Source organism: Physella acuta, unplaced genomic scaffold (genome assembly GCF_028476545.2).
Source record: "Physella acuta isolate Inbredline_101_S28 unplaced genomic scaffold, ASM2847654v3 ptg000151l, whole genome shotgun sequence".
NCBI lineage: Eukaryota > Metazoa > Mollusca > Gastropoda > Physidae > Physella > Physella acuta.
In genome coordinates, this window is record NW_026731670.1 from 1067400 (window position 1) to 1087620 (window position 20221).

A 20221-nucleotide genomic window follows, 5' to 3' on the forward strand; every position below is an offset into this window, starting at 1 on the left:
CCTCCTATATGTGAATAATAATTCCAAATATTATTAGTACATGATAAATTCATAAGTGTATTTTAGAAATCGGAAAAAGCTTAAATTACTACTTCCAAATGTAATAGAATGCACAGATTTAGATATATAACTTACATGTGAATTTTTTTATATATATATTAGAAACAGTACTCAAGGCTTTTGAAAAAAAAAGTCGATTAATTTTCACTTCCGTTTACTGGAAATATCTGAAAAGTCGATAAAGAACTACAAATTTGATACAATTCTTATATATATATATATATATATATATATATATATATATATATATATATATATATATATATATATATATATATATATTGTGTGTATGAGTGTGTATGTGTGCACTTAACTTTAGGGAAACTAAGGCTGCTGGGCTAAGTTCCGACCACACAATTCTCGTTATGTCAAGGTCACTGAAACCCATGATCACTTCTACAAACCGAAAAATGTAATGATAAAAGGAATAGATAATTCGGAATTCGTAAAAAAACAACAACAACAACAACAAAAACATGTGTTTTTAGTGAATAAGCTCCATCTAAAACTGCATACCTAATAATTATATGGGATTGGTGAAATCGTTAGTGTATGTTCACAATCAGCAGATAAAAATATAGTCCTTAATAAGTTGTATTTATTGCTTGAAAATCTTAATTACTCTAGGTTCTCCAACAAATGAATGTACCATATTAAAAATCTATTAATTACACATTGTCATTAAAGGTGTCAAATATGTTTGATTGTGTGTCAGAGGAAGATATGTTTCTTAGTTTCTTATATTTCTATGTGATGATGACATTTTCACGAATATTGAGAAAGTGCTTATAATTATTAAGAAAATAAAAATTGCAATAGTACCAATTATGTTGAATATATACATGTTATACAGCAATTAATAATATTTTAAAACAACGCCTTACTCTAGATTTGGTACACTTATGTTTTTATCATTATAATTTTAAAAAAGGGCCAATCGTATGCTCAAATGCCCGCGGAACAAATATTATTACAGAAATTATGTAACAAACAATTACGATGCACTTAATACACAATTTTGAAAGCAATATCTGGGCGAAAAAAGGAAACACAACTGGTATCATTCTCTCTGCGGGTATTAATGTTATCATTTGAGCACTAATACAAACAGCGCACTGGTTCCACCCATTCCAAAAGATACGTAGTAGGCATATATGATATATGCTGCTAAAAAGTTAAATATGTTTATAATGCATTGAAGTTGATACCAAAGGAGCATTTATGTCGGATACACCAAAGAGAAACCACCCAGCAATTATTCGCTCTATAAATCACTCTGTATATTGGTACATAAAAAGCAGCAAGTTCGTTGAACAAATGCAAAGCTGATGATATTGTTAGAGCTATATTTGTTGTTGAAGCAAACCCGCTGTAGGTAAAAATTATTTTCGTTGTTCTGTTGCACGGAATTGCAAGTAAAACAAAAACCTTCAATGAGAAATCTTATGAAAATCATGTCTATGATGTAAATTGCATCGTCTGAAATACTTTACACTAGTATCTTTATTTGTCCTTTCATTCCTTGAGTGTCATTTACTAGAAGAATTATATTTTCGGTGTTAAAATTCATTTTAGTATTTTACCTTGATACCTCAGTTTCTTACAGCTTTTTACAAATGAAACACACAATTTAAAAATATATTACAATATAAAACAGCAAATATACTGAAACAGTTCTTTTTGCTTTTTTGTCAAAGTTAAATAGTATGCAATTTATTTAATTCATTGTTTTAAAATGACACTACGATTAACGTATACTTTCTAAATGTTTTCCTATAATTATATAAGTCGTCTCCACAAATCGCTTCGAGGCCATTAGTTCTCTGAAATAATTACATTACCGGTTGCTCTTTGTTTTAGTCGTTTATTATTTGAAGCGAATACCCAACACACACAAAATAATCATAGTAATTTACAATGATTTTGAAGCGCACACAGAATGACTTTTATCAATCCAATACTTTAATAAAATATAATTTAAGAAATAGGATAGAAATTGTTAATCACTACTGTTCGTAATGTTTATAGTTACATCTTGCAATTAATTTAATAATAACTGGTAATACGATGCTCAAACAATTAATTTAGGAAATGGTATGCTTTAAAGTCAAAACTTTCAATTACGTTATTAATTACTGTAACAGGATGCTTAAATATTTGAGTATGAATTACCAAAGACAACTTAGGAAAGTTTATGCTTTTAAATAACAGTAGTTAAGAACGTCAACGATGGTTGGAAATGTAGTTTTATCTTCTGTACTTACAAAATCTGTTCGTGAATCCTGAGTCTGGTCTGTATTTGACTTTCGCCGAACCCGTGAGAATAAATCATCGTACACTGCGGTTCAATCAAAACTCACAGAGCCTTTTTCAACCCTTCTTTCCACGTTTTCTAAACGGTGCATTGTTATTCAAAATTCAACATTCAAATGTCTAAGGCATTTTTCATTATAAGTAGGCTATAAGTCAAAGTTGTCGGTTATGACATAATTTTAAAGTGCACAATTATAAATTTGCAACGTAAATAGTAGACATTGTAAATTAAAGGGCCATTCTAATGTGTTATAGATCAGCACATATAGGCTTCTTTATAAAATAGAATATATGTAAAATCAACGTATTTTTAATTTGTTATATACATATGTGTATATATATATATATAGAAATATTGCAGATTTCCATTAGATATATCACAATCAAGCATGACAGATAAAAATGAGAGCTCAATAATTACTGAAAATACGATTTTAGACATTTCTCCAAATATTTATGAACCTTTGATGGATTTCATTAATTGTTTCCTTATTCATATTATATCTTTATTCGGTGTTGTTGGAAATATCCTCACCATTATCATCTTAGTCCACAACGGTTTCAAAGTGTCAACAAATGTTGCTTTGGCAGGTCTGGCTGTTTCAGATTTGTTTTATTCGATAACACAGAGCCTTTATCGGTTACCGGCTATTCTCGTAAAATTTGACTTTAACTTGGGAAACAAGTTTGAAGCTTACTATCGCTTTTATATTTTCGCATGGAACCAGTACGCTTCTACTATCAGCATAGAACTTGTTGCAGTAATAGCATTTGAAAGGATGATTGCTGTTTGCTTTCCTTTTAAGGTTTCTCAATTAATGACACCATTTCGAATGTTCTGTATTGTGATTACAATATATCTGATCATAGTGCCTGTATACATCCCATACACATTATACGTGTCGATAAAGGAGATACAAGTTGGTGGAAACAATACAATTTATGGTGTTTCACTTAATACATTTTATTTTGACAATTGTTACTTCTATGAAATATACCGCAAATATGTTTTGTTGAGCACAAATGCCATTTTACCTACAACAGTAATCCTCATGTGTTCGGTCCAGATAATTGTGAAGCTAACACATACAAGCAAAAATGTGAAAAGAATGTCTTCATCTAATGGATCAATAAAAAGAATTAAAGATTTAAAATCAGTTAAAATAACTTTATTTTTATGTTTCTTTTTAGTCATTTTGGTTTTGGTTCCTTCAAACACCGTAGATATTTATTTCATGTATTCTTCGAATGTCTACGTCACTTTTAGGGTTTTGCTTGTGATCATTTGCACGTTGCAAGTTATAATCCAAGTAAATGCTTCAATAAACTTTATTATTTATGTGACATTAAACTCAAAGTTTTCTAAGCAGTTCAAACAAATTTTCACGTTTGTAAAATAAAATGAAGCAACAGAAAATAACAAAGTTTATTTCTAATTTTTTTTAATGAGTGCTGGCTAAATATATTAAAACCCCTAACAGAAAGCTTTGCGCGATCTAAAATAATTATATTTATTTTATGTGTAATTAGTTATATTTATCGAATTCGAAATGAACATTAAAAAGCCTACTACTTTTTAATTTAAAATACAATTTCCATCATATTCTCAGTACTTATTCTTAATGTAATGATAAATCTTGTCGTGATGGAATTTTGACGGCTTTCATAGAAAAAAGTGTATGGTAAAACATCATGCAAATTTTTTTAAATTTTACATATAAGAAGGCCTATAGTCATTTTTGGAACTTGTAGAATTCACACCAAGAGCACTATCAAACAGTTGTCTTGTCAAAAGTTTACTATACACTAAAATATAAGCAGTGTCATTTTGATTGCTTTAAATGCATAAATAATAATGCCTTAGCTTTATAAAAGTGACGAAAATTTCAAAATTGCTAATGTTTTTTTCAGGTTTCCATCACAACCGAAATTGATTTTAAACACTGTTTTGCTGTTTAGTACGTATTTTTATGTGCTAAACCAGGGGTCTCCAAACTACGGCCCGCGGGCCGAATGCGGCCCGCGAGGTCTTCTCATCCGGCCCGCGGAGACATTTTTGTCCATGGAAAAACATATCTGTTAGAGGTGGCTGAGGAACTTTGCCCAGAAAATTTAAAACAATTTGAATATGTAGCTTTGGGTACAAATACCATTGCCCTCCGTGTTGCAGACATTAATGAAAACATTGTGACTCAAATAGTGACAACTGCTAACAAGTTTCGCAATTTTTCAATTGCAATGGAAGAGTCGCTGGACAGTTGTTCCATGTTTTTGGAAGTACAGGGCAACAACTTGACGCACTTTCAGCAGTGCAATGTCTTCATGGCTAAAGCAACGGCTCCAGTTATTTCTTCCAGACTTTTTCTCCCGGGGGGGGGGGGGAGCTGGCAGATGAAATTTTCGGGGGGAGGGGGAGGCGGTAGACTTTCTTCGGGTGGCGGACACTGTTAAAAGTATATATTTTAAACTCTGGCCCCCGAACTGATATTTCATAGTTAATCCGGCCCTCGGGCTGAAAAGTTTGGAGACCCCTGTGCTAAACATAACAAAAGTATTTAAAGGCTTCAGCCGGTCTCAGAAATAAGATACAATAAAAATGTTTACCATATTCATAATTTTCATTTATTTTAAATTTTTGTTTAGCTGATGTAAAATGTACCTTAATAAATCTGAATACAGATTTTTCCTGGAGGTGCCATTTTCATAAAAAGGATTGACTAATGCATAAATAATTACTAACGTAGATGTGTGCTCCATTTTGATTTAATGTGTCTAATGGTAACATTGAAAGTTTCATTAAACATGTATTACATTTTCTACTACATTTCCAATAATATATAAGTAATTGTTATACCTATTTTTATATTAGAAACATATACTTTTTATAATTCCGCGTGGAGAACAATTTTTAACTTTTTGGTTTATTTTTTGTGTATCTTGATAAATTAGTTATATTTGAAAATTCATATCCGAAAATTAAAAATGAGAGAAATGTGGTTTTTTTATATAAATAAAAACATTCTACTACTCAACTGTATCTGTTTTTGTAAAATGAGGATGTTGTCTTTTCTACTTCTGGTTGCTCAAAATCTAAAAACTAGTTTTTTCACAAAAAAAGTATATTGTATGAGCAATTATAATACAATTTCAGGAAATCGGTAGTTTATTTATGTGGGAAAACGATAACTTAAGTACTGTTTAAGTAAGGTAGACGAAATTTCATATATAATCTACCTTTCAAATTGAAAAATTTAATTTTTTTAGTGACCTTCAATAGCCGGAAGTCGTTATATTTATGGTTTCTAAAATATCTATTACTTTTAATTAAGAGGCCTAGTTTCATATACACGTATTAGCTTTTGTACGTACTTTTCTTTTAGCTATGCAGCGATTTCCGGTATTTTACTCTTTTTCCGATTTCTCAAAACCCTTCTAACGGTCTAATAGTTTAATTTACTTCATTCCTACATCTATCATTAAATGGCGACCACAATTTTTACCACTTATACATGTCGAGCAATGCGGGTAGGTCAAGAGTCAATAGATAATGCATTGTGACATAAAATACGCGTATTTAGATGTTGATTAGGGGTCGGCGTGATCGAGTCGGTAAAGCTCATGGTTGCTAAACCGAAAAGTCTCGAGTTTGAACCCTCGGGCAGATGAGGCTCGTTAGCTGGGGACAGCCACTCTTCTAGGAAATACGACTCCAAAATCAAACAACTGCTGCCTTGTAGTTTGTTCTTGGTTGGACAAAGGCTATGGAAACAAATCTAAAAAGCAGGCTGAAATCGGAGTCAATGGCCTCATTTTCGCATAACCAGTTGACAATTATCCTAAATTGTGATGGATGCGTGGTCGGGTTGGCAAAAGCTCATGGTTGATCCCTTCCAACACTATTTCCTCCTATTTGACAAAAGCAATACATGTAATTAGATACATTGTTATCAAACTAACTCTAATAACTAAAGTCATTTCACATTATCTTTGTCCACTTTGAGCAACATTGATATCCACAATAAAATAGCACACATTAGTTTTTAGGCATCCCCACCTTCCGACTAAATCGTTCTCAACTTATTTCCTACTGGACAGACTGAATCCATCTCTGGAATCATGTCTGGACTAGTCGTAGCTTCTTGCTTATGTCCATTTGTCACTGTTTGTTTCAATAGGTTTTGGAGCGCTGGGAACATATTGCTGTTGCCTCTGTTGACGAATGGCCGCATAGGGCCTGTACCCGACTGACCAGGCGTGTTGCGTTGTAGCACCGCCAAACGACGACCCTCACTGTTTTTAACTACCAGTGTTTCTACCGACTTGACAACAGCTTCTGCCTTTACGTTAGATCTTGGGTAGTGAGTTCATAGTACAATTCCCTGTCAAACTTTACGAGCTTGCCAGGTACGAATTGTGATCAACTGCACATTGTATTGATAGTTCTTGATTTGGATCACTAGCTTCAGGTACCGGGGCCTTGGTCACTATGTCCTGATAAGCAACGAGTAACACATCATGTTTTTCAGACCACCCCAGTTTTGGCAACAAGTCATCTACAACAAGGTTATTGAGTTGCTCCCACTTCTGTGCCTTATTTAATGGACCAAACACCATGACACTACGAAGCTCTCCTGAACTCTTGGTTGCAATCACCTTCCAGCTCCCCTCGTCAGTAGGTTTCTCAACCGGTTCAACAACAATCTTCTTAGCCAACCGTTCTAACTCGACTTCTTCTTCAGCTTTCATGACTAGTGGTACATCTCCAGAGATTTTATTTGATCTCAAAAATGTGTCATTAATTAACCAATATATTATAAAATTAAATGATGAATTAAGCTGGAAAATATTATAGACAATCAACTCAATTGTCTTAATCAAATTTTGGTCGAGCACACGAGATTCGCCGTCAAAAAGAAAACATCAAAAGAATTGTATGGGATTAAAACCGGAACGACTAAGCTATTCATGATGATGAAGTTATTTTGATAGATTTCATATCATGTTTTCTCTCTGTCTGTCTATCACTCTTTCTGACTGTCTGTCTTTTATGCATTACCACACCTTTCATCCGATCTTTGTATTAGCATTGTTTATGGTTTCCATTATTTTGCGACAAAAATGTGTAAAACATATACTAAAATAACGCCTTGTTCAAAGATTATTATTTATGTAGTCGTTAGTTGAATAGCCATATTAAATTAAACTTGTTTAAAATGTAATCAAATTCAACGATTTAAACTGACGTAGAACGTCAGTTGTTTTCGGCGTATCTAAGTCGTATTTTTTTACATAAATTGTACAATAATTAAAGAAGCTATAAAATATCTGATAAAATATATAAACATATTTTTAAAAGTACATTAAAATTGTTATGGTTTATCACACCTTTCATACTTCATGCTTAAGTTGGACACCCTAAAAAGAAAATATTGTTGTATAGAATATTCATTATCAATTCAAACATTTAGGATTTAAATCATTAAAAATATAATATTGGTTAGAGCGTTTAGATGCTATTTCGAAGGTTTCGAGTTATGATCTCAGTTCCGACTTGTGTCAGAAAGTCATGTTTAAGTCCAACAAGATCTGATGGACATCGAACTTGTATTGAGGAATAAAAAAGTTTTGCGCATAACTCTGACCACACCATGCCGATTTAAAAAATATATTTGAACTCTACTGCATCTGGCCAATTGACTGTAACAACTAAAGAGTAACATTACTTTATATTTACTATTTTTTCTTAAAAATCAACGAATCCAAATAATATGTTTATTTTGTTACCTTTTAGCTGCTTAGATAAAATAAGCATTGATGAAAATTAAGTAACATTTTTAATTCTATACAAGTTTTCAAACAGAAAATTCTCATAAAACGCTGTTATAACGACACAGATTATTTAATTTTGCTTAATATAAAAAAAATCACATTGTTCATTAAAAGTCAAACAGTTGTAAATTTTATTTTCCACTGATTTTATACCTACACAATTGTACGTTTTAGATAATTACGGTATTACCATTTTCTAGATTACAGCAAAGAATGAATACATTATTTTAAATATATATATTAAAGATCATTGAAGGTAAGACAAACATTCGCTTTAATTTTAGGTTGATATGAGACGAAGTAAAATTAATGACAAAGTGACAAACACAGCAATTTGCTGCAGATAATATTTTAAAACGGTATAGCTAAGTATTTTGTGGAAAAATTACAGTGCTCAGCTTTTGATTATAACGACATAATTGTGATTATTACTATGAAAAATAATATTTCTATTCAAATTGTATTGTCTTTGTCTAAGATAGGTAAGCAATTTATATGGATGCAATGCAATAAAAAATATTTATTCTAATATTAAATGACTTGACTTGCTTTATTTAATTATGTACAGCATATCATAAAAGAAGAACTTTAACATTATTTTTTTAAATAATTACAAAAGTAGACACATTATGACATTAAAATATACTTGCATTCTAGCAACAAATTTACCACCAAAACGGAGTTTTTCAGGGACAAAAATTTTTTAGTGTTTCGATGTACATCTCAAAGGGTAGCTCTTAATGATAAATACACATTACATGATTGGTAATAAGGTCGCGAATGTAGATGTTTTGTTACATTAAAACTCATTTCAGCTTCACATTTCATTGAAGATAACTTACTATGGCAGAGAGAGAATAATATATCTAACAAGAAATACATATGTTAAAATAGGAAAGACATATATATATATATATATATATATATATATATATAAATATATATATGTATATATATATATATATATATATATATATATATATATATATATATATATTCTATACATTATGTATATTCGCTATATTAAAGAGTAAAATACTAATTTTATTTAATGTATTCCTTAACTGTGTGTATGAGAGAAACTGATTTTTTTCACGGATTAGTGTTAAGGAGACTATATTGCTTTCTCAGTTGTCTTGTAAAATGTGTTTCGTATTAAATGAGTATATTGTTTGTTGCAGTGGATCGAGCACTTCGTTGTATTCAACACCACAGCAAATAGTAGGTTTGTTCTGACCGTATCCATAAAGCAAAAAGACGTACAAGGTAACATTTTTTCGAAAATATTCATTTCACTGTTACTTAATTGAATGGCTACGATGTTTAGATTAGGACTGCAAGAAAATGAAATGTTTTTTTTTAACATGGTATAAATGTGACGGTGATTTTGGATTCTACAGATACGACTGCTAAAGCGAAAATCCCTAGTAAGGATATTATGCTTTAGTCCTAAGGCCGCTCATTTTCTTAGGGGATGTGTGGGCGTTCGGAAATAGTGTTGACTGCACTAACCAGCATATATTGTGGTCACGGAAACACGTGATTTATTATCGCTAGATATTAAACTATTTATATTTAGTTATTCTTCATGTTAATTCATCTAACATGCATATTATATTTTTCCTTTCCAAATAGCTCAACTAATACTGCTAAAATGGAAATTTTGAATGAAACACATATAGCAAATTTATCAAAACTTCCTTTGTGTCACGTTTCCATTGATGTATATGATTCGGCGAGTTTTGTTGTGAATTGTTTCTTAATTCCATTTGGTTCCGTTATTGGGATATTTGGAAACATTGTGACCATTATTATTTTAACTCTTGATGGAGTAAACGAATCGACAAACATTATCTTAATAGCACTAGCTGTGTGTGATCTGTTTTACTCTGCTACCCAATTGGTGAACCAACTTGTTGAAATCATTGTATATTTCTCTGTGGAAGTAGCTCATACCCTGTTCGCTTATTACAATGCCTATTTATTTGGATGGAACCAATGTTCTATTTGCATCAGTGTCCATATGGTGACACTAATTGCCATTGAAAGGATGATAGCTGTGTGTTTTCCATTTCTTGCAGCAACTGTTTTAAATCCCTATAGAATAAAAGTCATAATAATTTTAAATTATATGTGTGCAGGCATACTTTTCATTCCACGAGCTTTTATGTATGGAACAACTCGCGGTTTCTCAAAATATTTCAATATTACGGTTGACCAAATGTATTTAAAAGATTTTGTTACAAGTAACAACTATGTTCTTTACCTTCAAGGATTTGTAATGCCATTGGCAGTTTTCTTACCAGCCGATATAATAATATTTTGCAGTTTCATTATTGTAATAAAATTAACAGAATCTTACAGAAAAATGAAGAAAATGTCTAAAGATAATGCAAGAAATAAGAGGGTTAAAAACATCAGATCCGCGAAAATAACGCTGACGGTCTGCGTATCTATCTTAATATTTAATCTGTTTCCAACAAACATTATAAATTACATTATAATAGATGCTAATTTGTTTTCCACACACTGTACTATACTGATTACTTACTTTATTATGTTTGTAGTACAAATAAACGCGTCCATCAACTTCATTATTTACGTATTAATAAGTCCTAAATTTGCGAATACCTATAAAGAATTGATCTTCTGTAACCTCGCGAAAACCAAATAATATTTAGGACAATAACTTTGTCTACGTAAAACAAATAACTGTGCTGATGATTTTTATCACCATCGAAACAAATTACAGTAGTCAGAATGTCAACGATATATTTGTAAAAGTGAACATCTAGGTGATACTATTAATTACTATTTTAAGATAATTTGAATACATTTTTATCGATAGTAACTTTTTCGGTTCATTTACTAACCAAAGATGTAACTGCAGTGGGTCGGGCAGATTTATGATTAAAGCGAAAAGCACACAACACACGAGTTTTGGAAATGTGATGGTGAACGTACCCACGTTTTTTGTCATCAAATGTATGAACAGTCATCACAAGAACCTGCACAGCTCTAGGGAAACACAAAATCTACGAGCAGTCATTGGTAGATCCACTAGGGTCGGAAGAAAAATTTATTTTCTACTTTTTAGTCCACAAGAAAAACGTGGTTTTTTAAAAAAGTTTTTTTTAAGTATTTTATTTATCTTGTATTTATTGTATGTGCATACATCATGGGTAATATTCAAGTACATGATCACATCGTAAAATGTTAATGCTATATAATAATTAAATTCAGTTTTATTTTTAGCGCAAGACTTGCAATGTAAACTTCAAGCAAGTTTTAGCCGTGATTAGATTACAGGGTCTAAAATCTGATTCAAATATATTTTCCAACAACATTAAAGAAATAAAATCATATTAAGATATTATGTTGAATAAAATTTATTGATTTATGTTTTATTGGCTTAAATGTCTGCCTTTTGTCTTGTCGGCCTCTTGTCTTATCAGCCTTTTGTCCGTGTCGGCCTTTTGTCCGGATCCCCTATCAATCATGCTATTTATTATTTATAAGATGACACATGAGCAGACATCAGCTAATAATTAATGCCTAATATATTATCTGTGTGCTCATCAAATTATATTTACGAAGTATCTAATACAACCATTTATTTTTATTTGCAAACATTAACAGCTGTTGTTAGTTTATTGTCTGCTATAAGTTGCTGTAAACTAATGTAAAATATATAGGACAAATATAAGAATAATGCAACATATAAGGGGAGGGAAGTGGGTACTTCGAATCCACCAATTAATAAAATTCATTAATTAAACATACTTCAAGTCGGAAACAGTTTATATTTTCAATTTAGGCGATTGTGTGGTTATTAAAAATAAGAGCACAATTAATTAAGAAAAATTCCACATAACTGTTTCAATCCAAATAGTACCACTTGTGAAGCAAAAAATACCAAGCGGTCTTAAGATAGTATTTTATATAACTAATGTGTTGCTGTATATACAAAGATTGATCACTGTATATAAAGGCTAATTTTTAAAAAAAAGTTTAATTCTGTTGTCACATTTATCGAGTTAAAAACTACCACGGCTAATTCAAAAGTAAAAGTGAACATCTTTGGGTCAAGTGTATTTTTTCTAGAATATAGAATGTAAAGTCAGTAAACAAAAAGCATATTTCTTGAAGTTGAGGCCTTGTGATTTGAAATCCTTTAAGAATTGTCTTTTTTTTAGAACTAAAAGAGTTGATCAATATTTGCCTGAACTTAATATGGCTTGTAACATTTTAAGAAAGTGTATGGCCACGTGTTTTAATGTACAGGTTTAACAACATTAAGCTAAAATAAAATATGACACCGATTATTTATATACACTGAAATATAACATTTAATACATTAAATAAAATATGAAATGCTTATTGTTAGTTCATTGTAAACTTCATCCAAAATTATTAGTATACTATAATATAAATTGAGAAAGATTTATTACAGCTAATGTTAACATTGATAACATAGTTAATAAATTGCAGTTCAGTTTCAAATGAAATCTATAGTTAGACAAATTCAAACATGTATGCAGATTGTAAGTTATTAAGGACAAATACAAGAAAATAAATATGACATTGATACTAAGAAACAGTATTTAAGAATAATGCACATATTTAGCGTTAGCAAATTTAAGAAATAATAAACAATATAATTTTTAAAAATCAAAATAATACGCATTAGTAAGAAACCCATTTCTATGTTTTGGAACATGTGAAAAGCTTCTTGTAAGATTTATAAAATGTTGAATTAAGACTTACGTAAATAATAAAGTTGATTGAAGAGTTTATTTGATAAACAATTTGCATTAAACACAAAATTACTAGTTTTATACGGGAACTGTATATTATCTTCTCGTAATATAGAAAATAAATATCAAATGTGTTCGAAGGGACTAAAACCAACGCTACTACACAGAAACACAATATTAACGTAATTTTGATAGATTTTAAATCTTTAACTCTTTTCTCCGAAACTGAGCCTGAAAACATTGTCTTCGCCTTCCTAGAAGACAAAGTTAACCTGTAAATTATCATCAAAGAACAAATAATAATTGTTGCGGTTGGGATAATTCCATTTGTGCTAAGCAAAATATAATGTCGATGTATCTTATAAAATAATTCATTTTCTAGGGCAAATTGACACGTTTTGAAATAAAACACAGTTTTGTTATTTACTACTTTTAGAAGTAAATTGAAAAGAAAAGTATACGGCAAATAAAATGGAACTAAAATGATGGTGACAGAAATAATAATTAGACTCATTCTAAATGGAGACAATAATCGTGAAACTTTAAATGGAAACCATACAGCAATCATACGTTCTATTGCTATAACCACTACAAGATCTATGCTAAGTTGTGTTGAATATTGGTTCCAAGCAAAAAAATAAACTGAAAAGAATGAATATACGCTATTTGTTAGATCTAAGTCAAAATACTCTATTATATATGGTAGTTGATTCATAGACTCTGATATTGAGTAAAACAAATCGGACGCAGCTAATGCAGTAAGTGCAACATTTGTTGGTGAATTAAAACCGTTGTATTTTAAGACAACAATTGTGATTGCATTTCCAAGAATCCCTAAACAACATAATGTTTGTATCAAAACGCAGTTGAAACAAATAAGCAATATGTCAAATGTAGTTTCGGAAATATCATATATGTAAATATGACTGATACTGTTTACTGACTTAGCGCTTTGGTTAATGTAGGCCATAGTTAATCTTTTCAAGTCCAGTGCTGAAAAAAAATATCGCTGTATTTGAGATTTAAAATTGTTAGTTGAATTGAAAGTTTATTAAAGAAAATCATCCAATATATCCAGAAAAATACGTTTCGAGAACTTTATATATTATCATAGATTTGAAGGAGATTATTAATTTACTGTTAAAAAAATAGAAACAACTGAAAACATAATTTAGAACACAAGTAACACTTACATTAATGTTACATTACGTTGACAATGATGTAATGTTTTTAAAATGTTTAAATAATTCATTTAAACTGATTTTATTGCATACATTAAGTAAGTTAGAGGCCTTATATTTTTTTTGGCTATGCACACTGATGCGACCAAAAAAATCGATATTTATGTAATTTACATAAATGAATAGCTACACATATCTTTAGAGTGATGCTTGTAATTCTTATAACCACCGCAATATTTGCAATTGTATATAATTATACAGAATTATGCATCGATTAACTAAACCAAAAAGGGTAAGGCAACTATTTTAAAATAATAGCTCAAAACATTACTAGCATTGGAAAAATACAATGTTTATATCTTCGGCAAAACAGTAAATTTCTAAGAAAATTGATTAATTATTGTTGCATTTTAGGTTACTAAAATATAATTTATGACGTGAGATATGTAATTTTTTGTTTTGTCTTTTTTTCTTTTTTACTTCAAAATTTCGTATACACACACACATAACACACACACCACACACCACACACGGGGGGGGTCTTTTCAGAGCCAACAATTATACTACCGCAGTTGGGCCGGATAGAGAGCACTTTAAAACAAAAGTTTGTGCTTATTGGCGATCCCGTTGATGTAAGTAGTGCTCCGGACCCCTTTTGCACCTTTCCCCAAACATCGAACGACAAGTGTTAAAGCTGTGACTGTTTAATCATTAACTGACATAAGGTCATGACACCCACCCGCTATTACTCTCCATATCCGGTCTGCTACATACCAGGGTTGCCCTTCGACCCATGACCCGGCCGTTAGACTGTCCAGTCAGGATCAAGCTATGATAGTGAAAATCTATGAGTCAGAAAGGCTTATAAGATAGGTCAATCGCTGATACCATAAAATGGACCGGTAAAAAAACAATATATTTATTTACACTTCTTTGGGTCTACCCGTATTTTCACCGTTGGTAGGGATGCTCACATTTTCAATGGGGAAACAATCGTTTCCAGATTGGCAAGTACTGTGGCTTTTTATTATTGTACCTACTGTACAAGTTTTGTATCAAACGTTAATTACTTATAATGAATACTCAAGAAGTCAACAATTGCAGTTTACCCGAGGTCTGTATAAGCCTATTTAATTCTATTATTATAATTCCCTATGGAGAGTGACTACGACCCTCCAATCACCTTTTATATTACAATATTTTATTAATAATGAAAATTTCCATTTTTAAGTTGACAAAAATATCTGCGAGAGACTTAAGGTGCTCAACGACTGCCGAGTCACAAAACCCCTGCTATTTAAAACATGTAATACCAAATGATTTACCGTGAGGACTGTTGGGTTCTAGAATCTAGGGGTATATAAATAACAACAGACAAATACGACGTATACAACAATAACACTAACACTCTATAATAACAATAATAATAAGATATTTAATAATATATACAGTACTTAAATAATAAAAGGATCAAAAGGGGTCTACAACATAAATACAATACTCAACACCACGTTCCATGTTCCACGTCCACAGCCACACTACAACTAACTGATTCACACACTGGCACACGCTCTGACACCCGTCACCTGACACACCTCACGTGAACACCTCTCGCTCCATGTAAACACACTCAACCAAGGGATACAACTATACACCAAAGGGAGGGTACCTGTCGTTCCAGCACACAACACACACACACACACACACACACAAGCAGGGGACATGTAAGGGACGTAACATCCCTCCCCTCCACCTTCAGATCTCTTTTCCTTAAAGAGATCAAACATCTCTTGTTCCATTAGCCACTGTTGGTGCCCGAGCTCGACTATTTATTCTTCAGCCCTTAGGACGCCTCGCTTTGACCGGTGGGCACAGCGTTTGGCTTGTATCCAGCCTGGACAGTTCGGTCCAGAGTGTGGCTTGTATCCAGCCTGGACAGTTCGGTCCAGAGTGTGGCTCGCATCCAGCTTTAACATTTCGGTCCTGAGTGTGGACTATGGTTTTCTCCGGCCGGGCATCAAGCTCTTGGTCTGACTATCTCAAACTATGAAGATACATGTGAGAAGCCACAATAAAAAAATTAATTTGCATAATCATTCTAAACTGCATCAGTAATACCTTTCTCAAACATTTCTCAATATAATTATATTATAATGCCTCAATAGTAAATTCCATAATATAATCATACTATACTCCAACAATAATACATTTCTCAATATCATATACACTAGTTGGCGTAAAACACTCGTGATAGAATGTCTGCTACAAAGTTCTCAGTTCCCTTGATATGTTTCACAGTACAGGCTGTTTCCTGTAGTGTAAGGGCCCATCGGCAGATGCGTACGTCACCATAGATGGTCATCTTTTCTTAAAGGCGATCAAACTGAGTTCCTTTCTCGATAGCCGTTTTAACTACATTAATCATCTCCAGCCCGTAATCCTCATACACAGCTTCTGTACAAAAAAAAAAAAAAGAAAAATTTACATTGATTGAATAAATTATCTTAACAAAAAACTTACCAAGGACACTACCTTTGTAAGGATACGCCTCCAAATTTCGTGCTTTACCTCACTCTCATATGCGAGTCTTTAAGCAGGGAACAATTTCCTAACATATCACGCTGAGCTGTGGGACACACCCGTGATATGTGACCAACACCACCGCAGCAATAACACTTGAGATCATCTGACCATCGATGTACATTTTCAGTACGCCAGTTGCTCGCTCCACTGGTCCCGTTGGGACAGTTTCGTTGTATGTGGCCTGGCTTTCTACAGCTATAACAGGCGCCTGTATCTATATCCATACTGCACTCTTTGGCAATATGACCTTGTTCATTGCACTTACAGCACCGATAAGGTCTTTTGTTGTTTCCATACTCCACAACAGCTCTTTTATCTGACCTATTTCTCCAAGGAAAACCGCTATTACTATTGCTATGACAATCCCTGGCATAGTGTCCATAACGTCCACATGTGTAGCATTTACTGCTCAGACTGACCTTGCTGACACCATGCATCGGTTGTAAACCAGCTTGTCGTGCCTGTCGTTTACTTGATTAGCTCCTGTCTCGTCTAGAGGTATGACAGACTCCCGCTATATGGTCAACTCCCCCGCATGAGTAGCACTCAATTTCTTCTGTGGAAGGGCAAGTGTGGCGTCCTGGAGATCGCGGTGTCTTGTTTTGCCAGGGTATTCTCTCTGCTGTAGAACTTGCAGCGACGTACGGAGGGGTTTGGTTTACTGGCCTCGTTACTCTAGCGTTTCGAGTGCTCTTATAGTTGTCAATAACTTTAAGATTATCTTCCACGCTTACCTTAGCAGCACCATTCAGCCTCTCCAATAGATCACAAGTAACAACCGATTTTATCCGATCAACTATCAGGAGGTTCACCAAGTCCTCAAACGTTTCCTTTATTCCCGACTGCTGGACCCACGCTCTCAAAGCGGCTTCTGTGTTGACTGCGAAGCTTCTCATGTCGTCGTGTGTTGGTACTAGCTGGTGGAATCTGACCCTATACTTTTCCTCGTTGAAACCTGCGTGCGTCAATAACTTTACCTTTACTGACTCGAAGTCATGATGCAAGTTCAGTCCCGTCTCAACGAGGAAAGTCTTCAGTTGTCCACTCATCTTGTCCGTCAGAAGGAGCGACCAGTCCTTGGGGTCAATGCCTTGTCTCTTTGCTTGACTCTCAAAATGCCTCACGTACGCACCCAGGTCCTCGTCTACCGTCATCGCCGCCACGTCCCTCAAGCGGGGTACAGGGTTACATACCTTTGCTACAACCTCGACCTTCGCATCTTCTACCCTCCTCAGCTCTTCCTTTACCCACTCCGCCAAACTGTCATCTGTCAGCCCGATTAGCTTTCCCTCCTCCTTCAAGTCACTTATTAACTGTCTTCAGGCACTCCTGGTAGTCGCCATGCTAAACGGACGAACCCCCAAATGTTGGGTTCTAGAATCTAGGGGTATATAAATAACAACAGACAAATACGACGTATACAACAATAACACTAACACTCTATAATAACAATAATAATAAGATATTTAATAATACATACAGTACTTAAATAATAAAAGGATCAAAAGGGGTCTACAACATAAATACAATACTCAACACCACGTTCCATGTTCCACGTCCACAGCCACACTACAACTAACTGATTCTGAAAATATATTCAAATCTAAACTAAAACTAAAATTATTTAATGACCTAACTGACTCATTGTAACATTTCTCATTCATCTATTATATTATCTTTTTTATCTCATTATGTATGATAGCTATGTACCATTGTTTCTTTATTACACATTTTTAGTGCTATGTGTTACTGCTATGTGTTATTGAATTGTTTTATTTGTTTAAACGGCCAATGTGAAAAAAGGCCTTTGTGCCTAAAATTGTAACCGTTGTTTGAATAAATTTGAATGAATAAATTTGTGTTTTTATTGGACCCACAATTTTGAAAATTCATACAAAATTAGTTTGAAGATATGCACTTAAAATTTTTAGCTGAGTGTCCCAAAATATGGAAGAAAATTATGAATTCATTGTTTATTGGGCTTAAAATATAATAATTTATGAATAATGGAAAATCTACGAATGGGGTTAATTTTTCAAGATGACCGACGTTGTCATAGTTACCAAGATTTTTCCACGAATTTATTTTAATGGAAATGCATATGCAAAGATATCTTAATAAAACTGTAATGAAATAACTGTTTTCTAACAAGTATTATAAGTTTTTTTTTTACCGGAGCCTTCCCTCGTAAAAATACAACAAATATCATTGATTTGTGCTTTACTTTAGTAGCGTGTGTTATATGTATTCATATACGACAGATCTGTATATATTATAAACACCTAATCAATCATGTTTTAAAGATACTTTCGCTATTTATGTTTGTATTACAAATAATTTGCCAAATAAATGCTACTATAAATTTCATTGTCTATGAAACTTTCAATTCCTAGTTTGCTAAAATATATAAAAATAAACTTATATTTTTAATATGGGTTAATATATGTGTGTCAATGTGTATGAAACATGTTACATCTAGTGAGTTGACTACATTAGTTTGATTTTTAATATTTTTGTTTACTTTCGAATATATATTGCAAATTTTGGCAAATGTTTAGATAATGATTTTCTAAAGGAAGCTTGGCTCATTTGGAAGCACCTATGTAATAAAAATACAAATTATACTTTTTTTTTTAAATATTTAATTTAAAGAACTATGAATCTTCTCTAATATATACGATGTTAAGAAATAGTAATATTTTTACATTATTTTAATAAAAAATAGCTAAAGTATAATACTAATAGTTTCGCTGTCTGACAAGAACGCTCTGTCTGTCAAGAACGCTCTGTCTGACAAGAACGCTCTAGAGAAAACACAAGCAAAATAAAAACATGCACAGTAATTCGAAAAACGAAATATGACGTCGACACATTTAGCGTAGAGTAGAAAATAATCTCAAACCCAGAGAGTGCTCACAGTTATATGACGTCATTGATTTTCGCGTTAACATTGAATAAAAAGGAAATGTTGTCTAATCTTAATGGTTTGCGTGAAGAGTTTCTTGCATACAATTCTTCGGGTAGGGGCGAAGCCCCACCCCACGCGTAAGAACGTCTGAGCCCCCCCCCCCTCCCCAACTCAAAAGAAATTTCTTCATCGATACTCTATAATAAAATTACCGCCTAATTAATGTGTCTAATCTAAAAAGTGGTTTTCTTGCAATTTCTTTAATGCAATTCTTCGGGTAGTGGCTAAGCGCGACACCAGTGTTTCTTTCAGACTTTTTCCTCCCCGGAGAGGGGTGGGGGGTACTTGGAATTTTCGGGGGCGGACACTGGAAAAAGTATATAATTATATTTCGTTGAATGGGACGGTAGACATGTTTTTTTGGGGGGTGGGGGTGGGTGGGTGGGGGTGGGTGGGGGGTGGTGTGTGGGGGGTGGGGGTGGTGTGTGTGGGGGTGGGGGTGGGTGGTGTGTGGGGGGTGGAGGTGTGTGGGGGTGGGGGGTGGGGGTGGTGGGGGTGGGGGTACTTGAGGTTTTCGGGGGCGGGGGTAG

General features: G+C 33.0%; 1 protein-coding gene across 1 annotated transcript; it reads right to left on the bottom strand.

Annotated features, from left to right (window-relative positions):
- Window positions 1-16704: 16704 nt before the first annotated feature.
- LOC131935662 (DNA-binding protein HEXBP-like) lies at window positions 16705-17160 on the bottom strand. Its single transcript, XM_059292181.1, has one exon. It carries the CDS (start codon window positions 17158-17160, stop codon window positions 16705-16707), a length of 456 nt encoding a protein of 151 aa, XP_059148164.1.
- Window positions 17161-20221: the final 3061 nt, after the last annotated feature.

What these genes read in the sequence shown, in the direction of transcription:
- LOC131935662 (XM_059292181.1), bottom strand. Translation starts at nt 17,160, where the DNA reads ATGCATGGTGTCAGCAAGGTCAGTCTGAGCAGTAAATGCTACACATGT.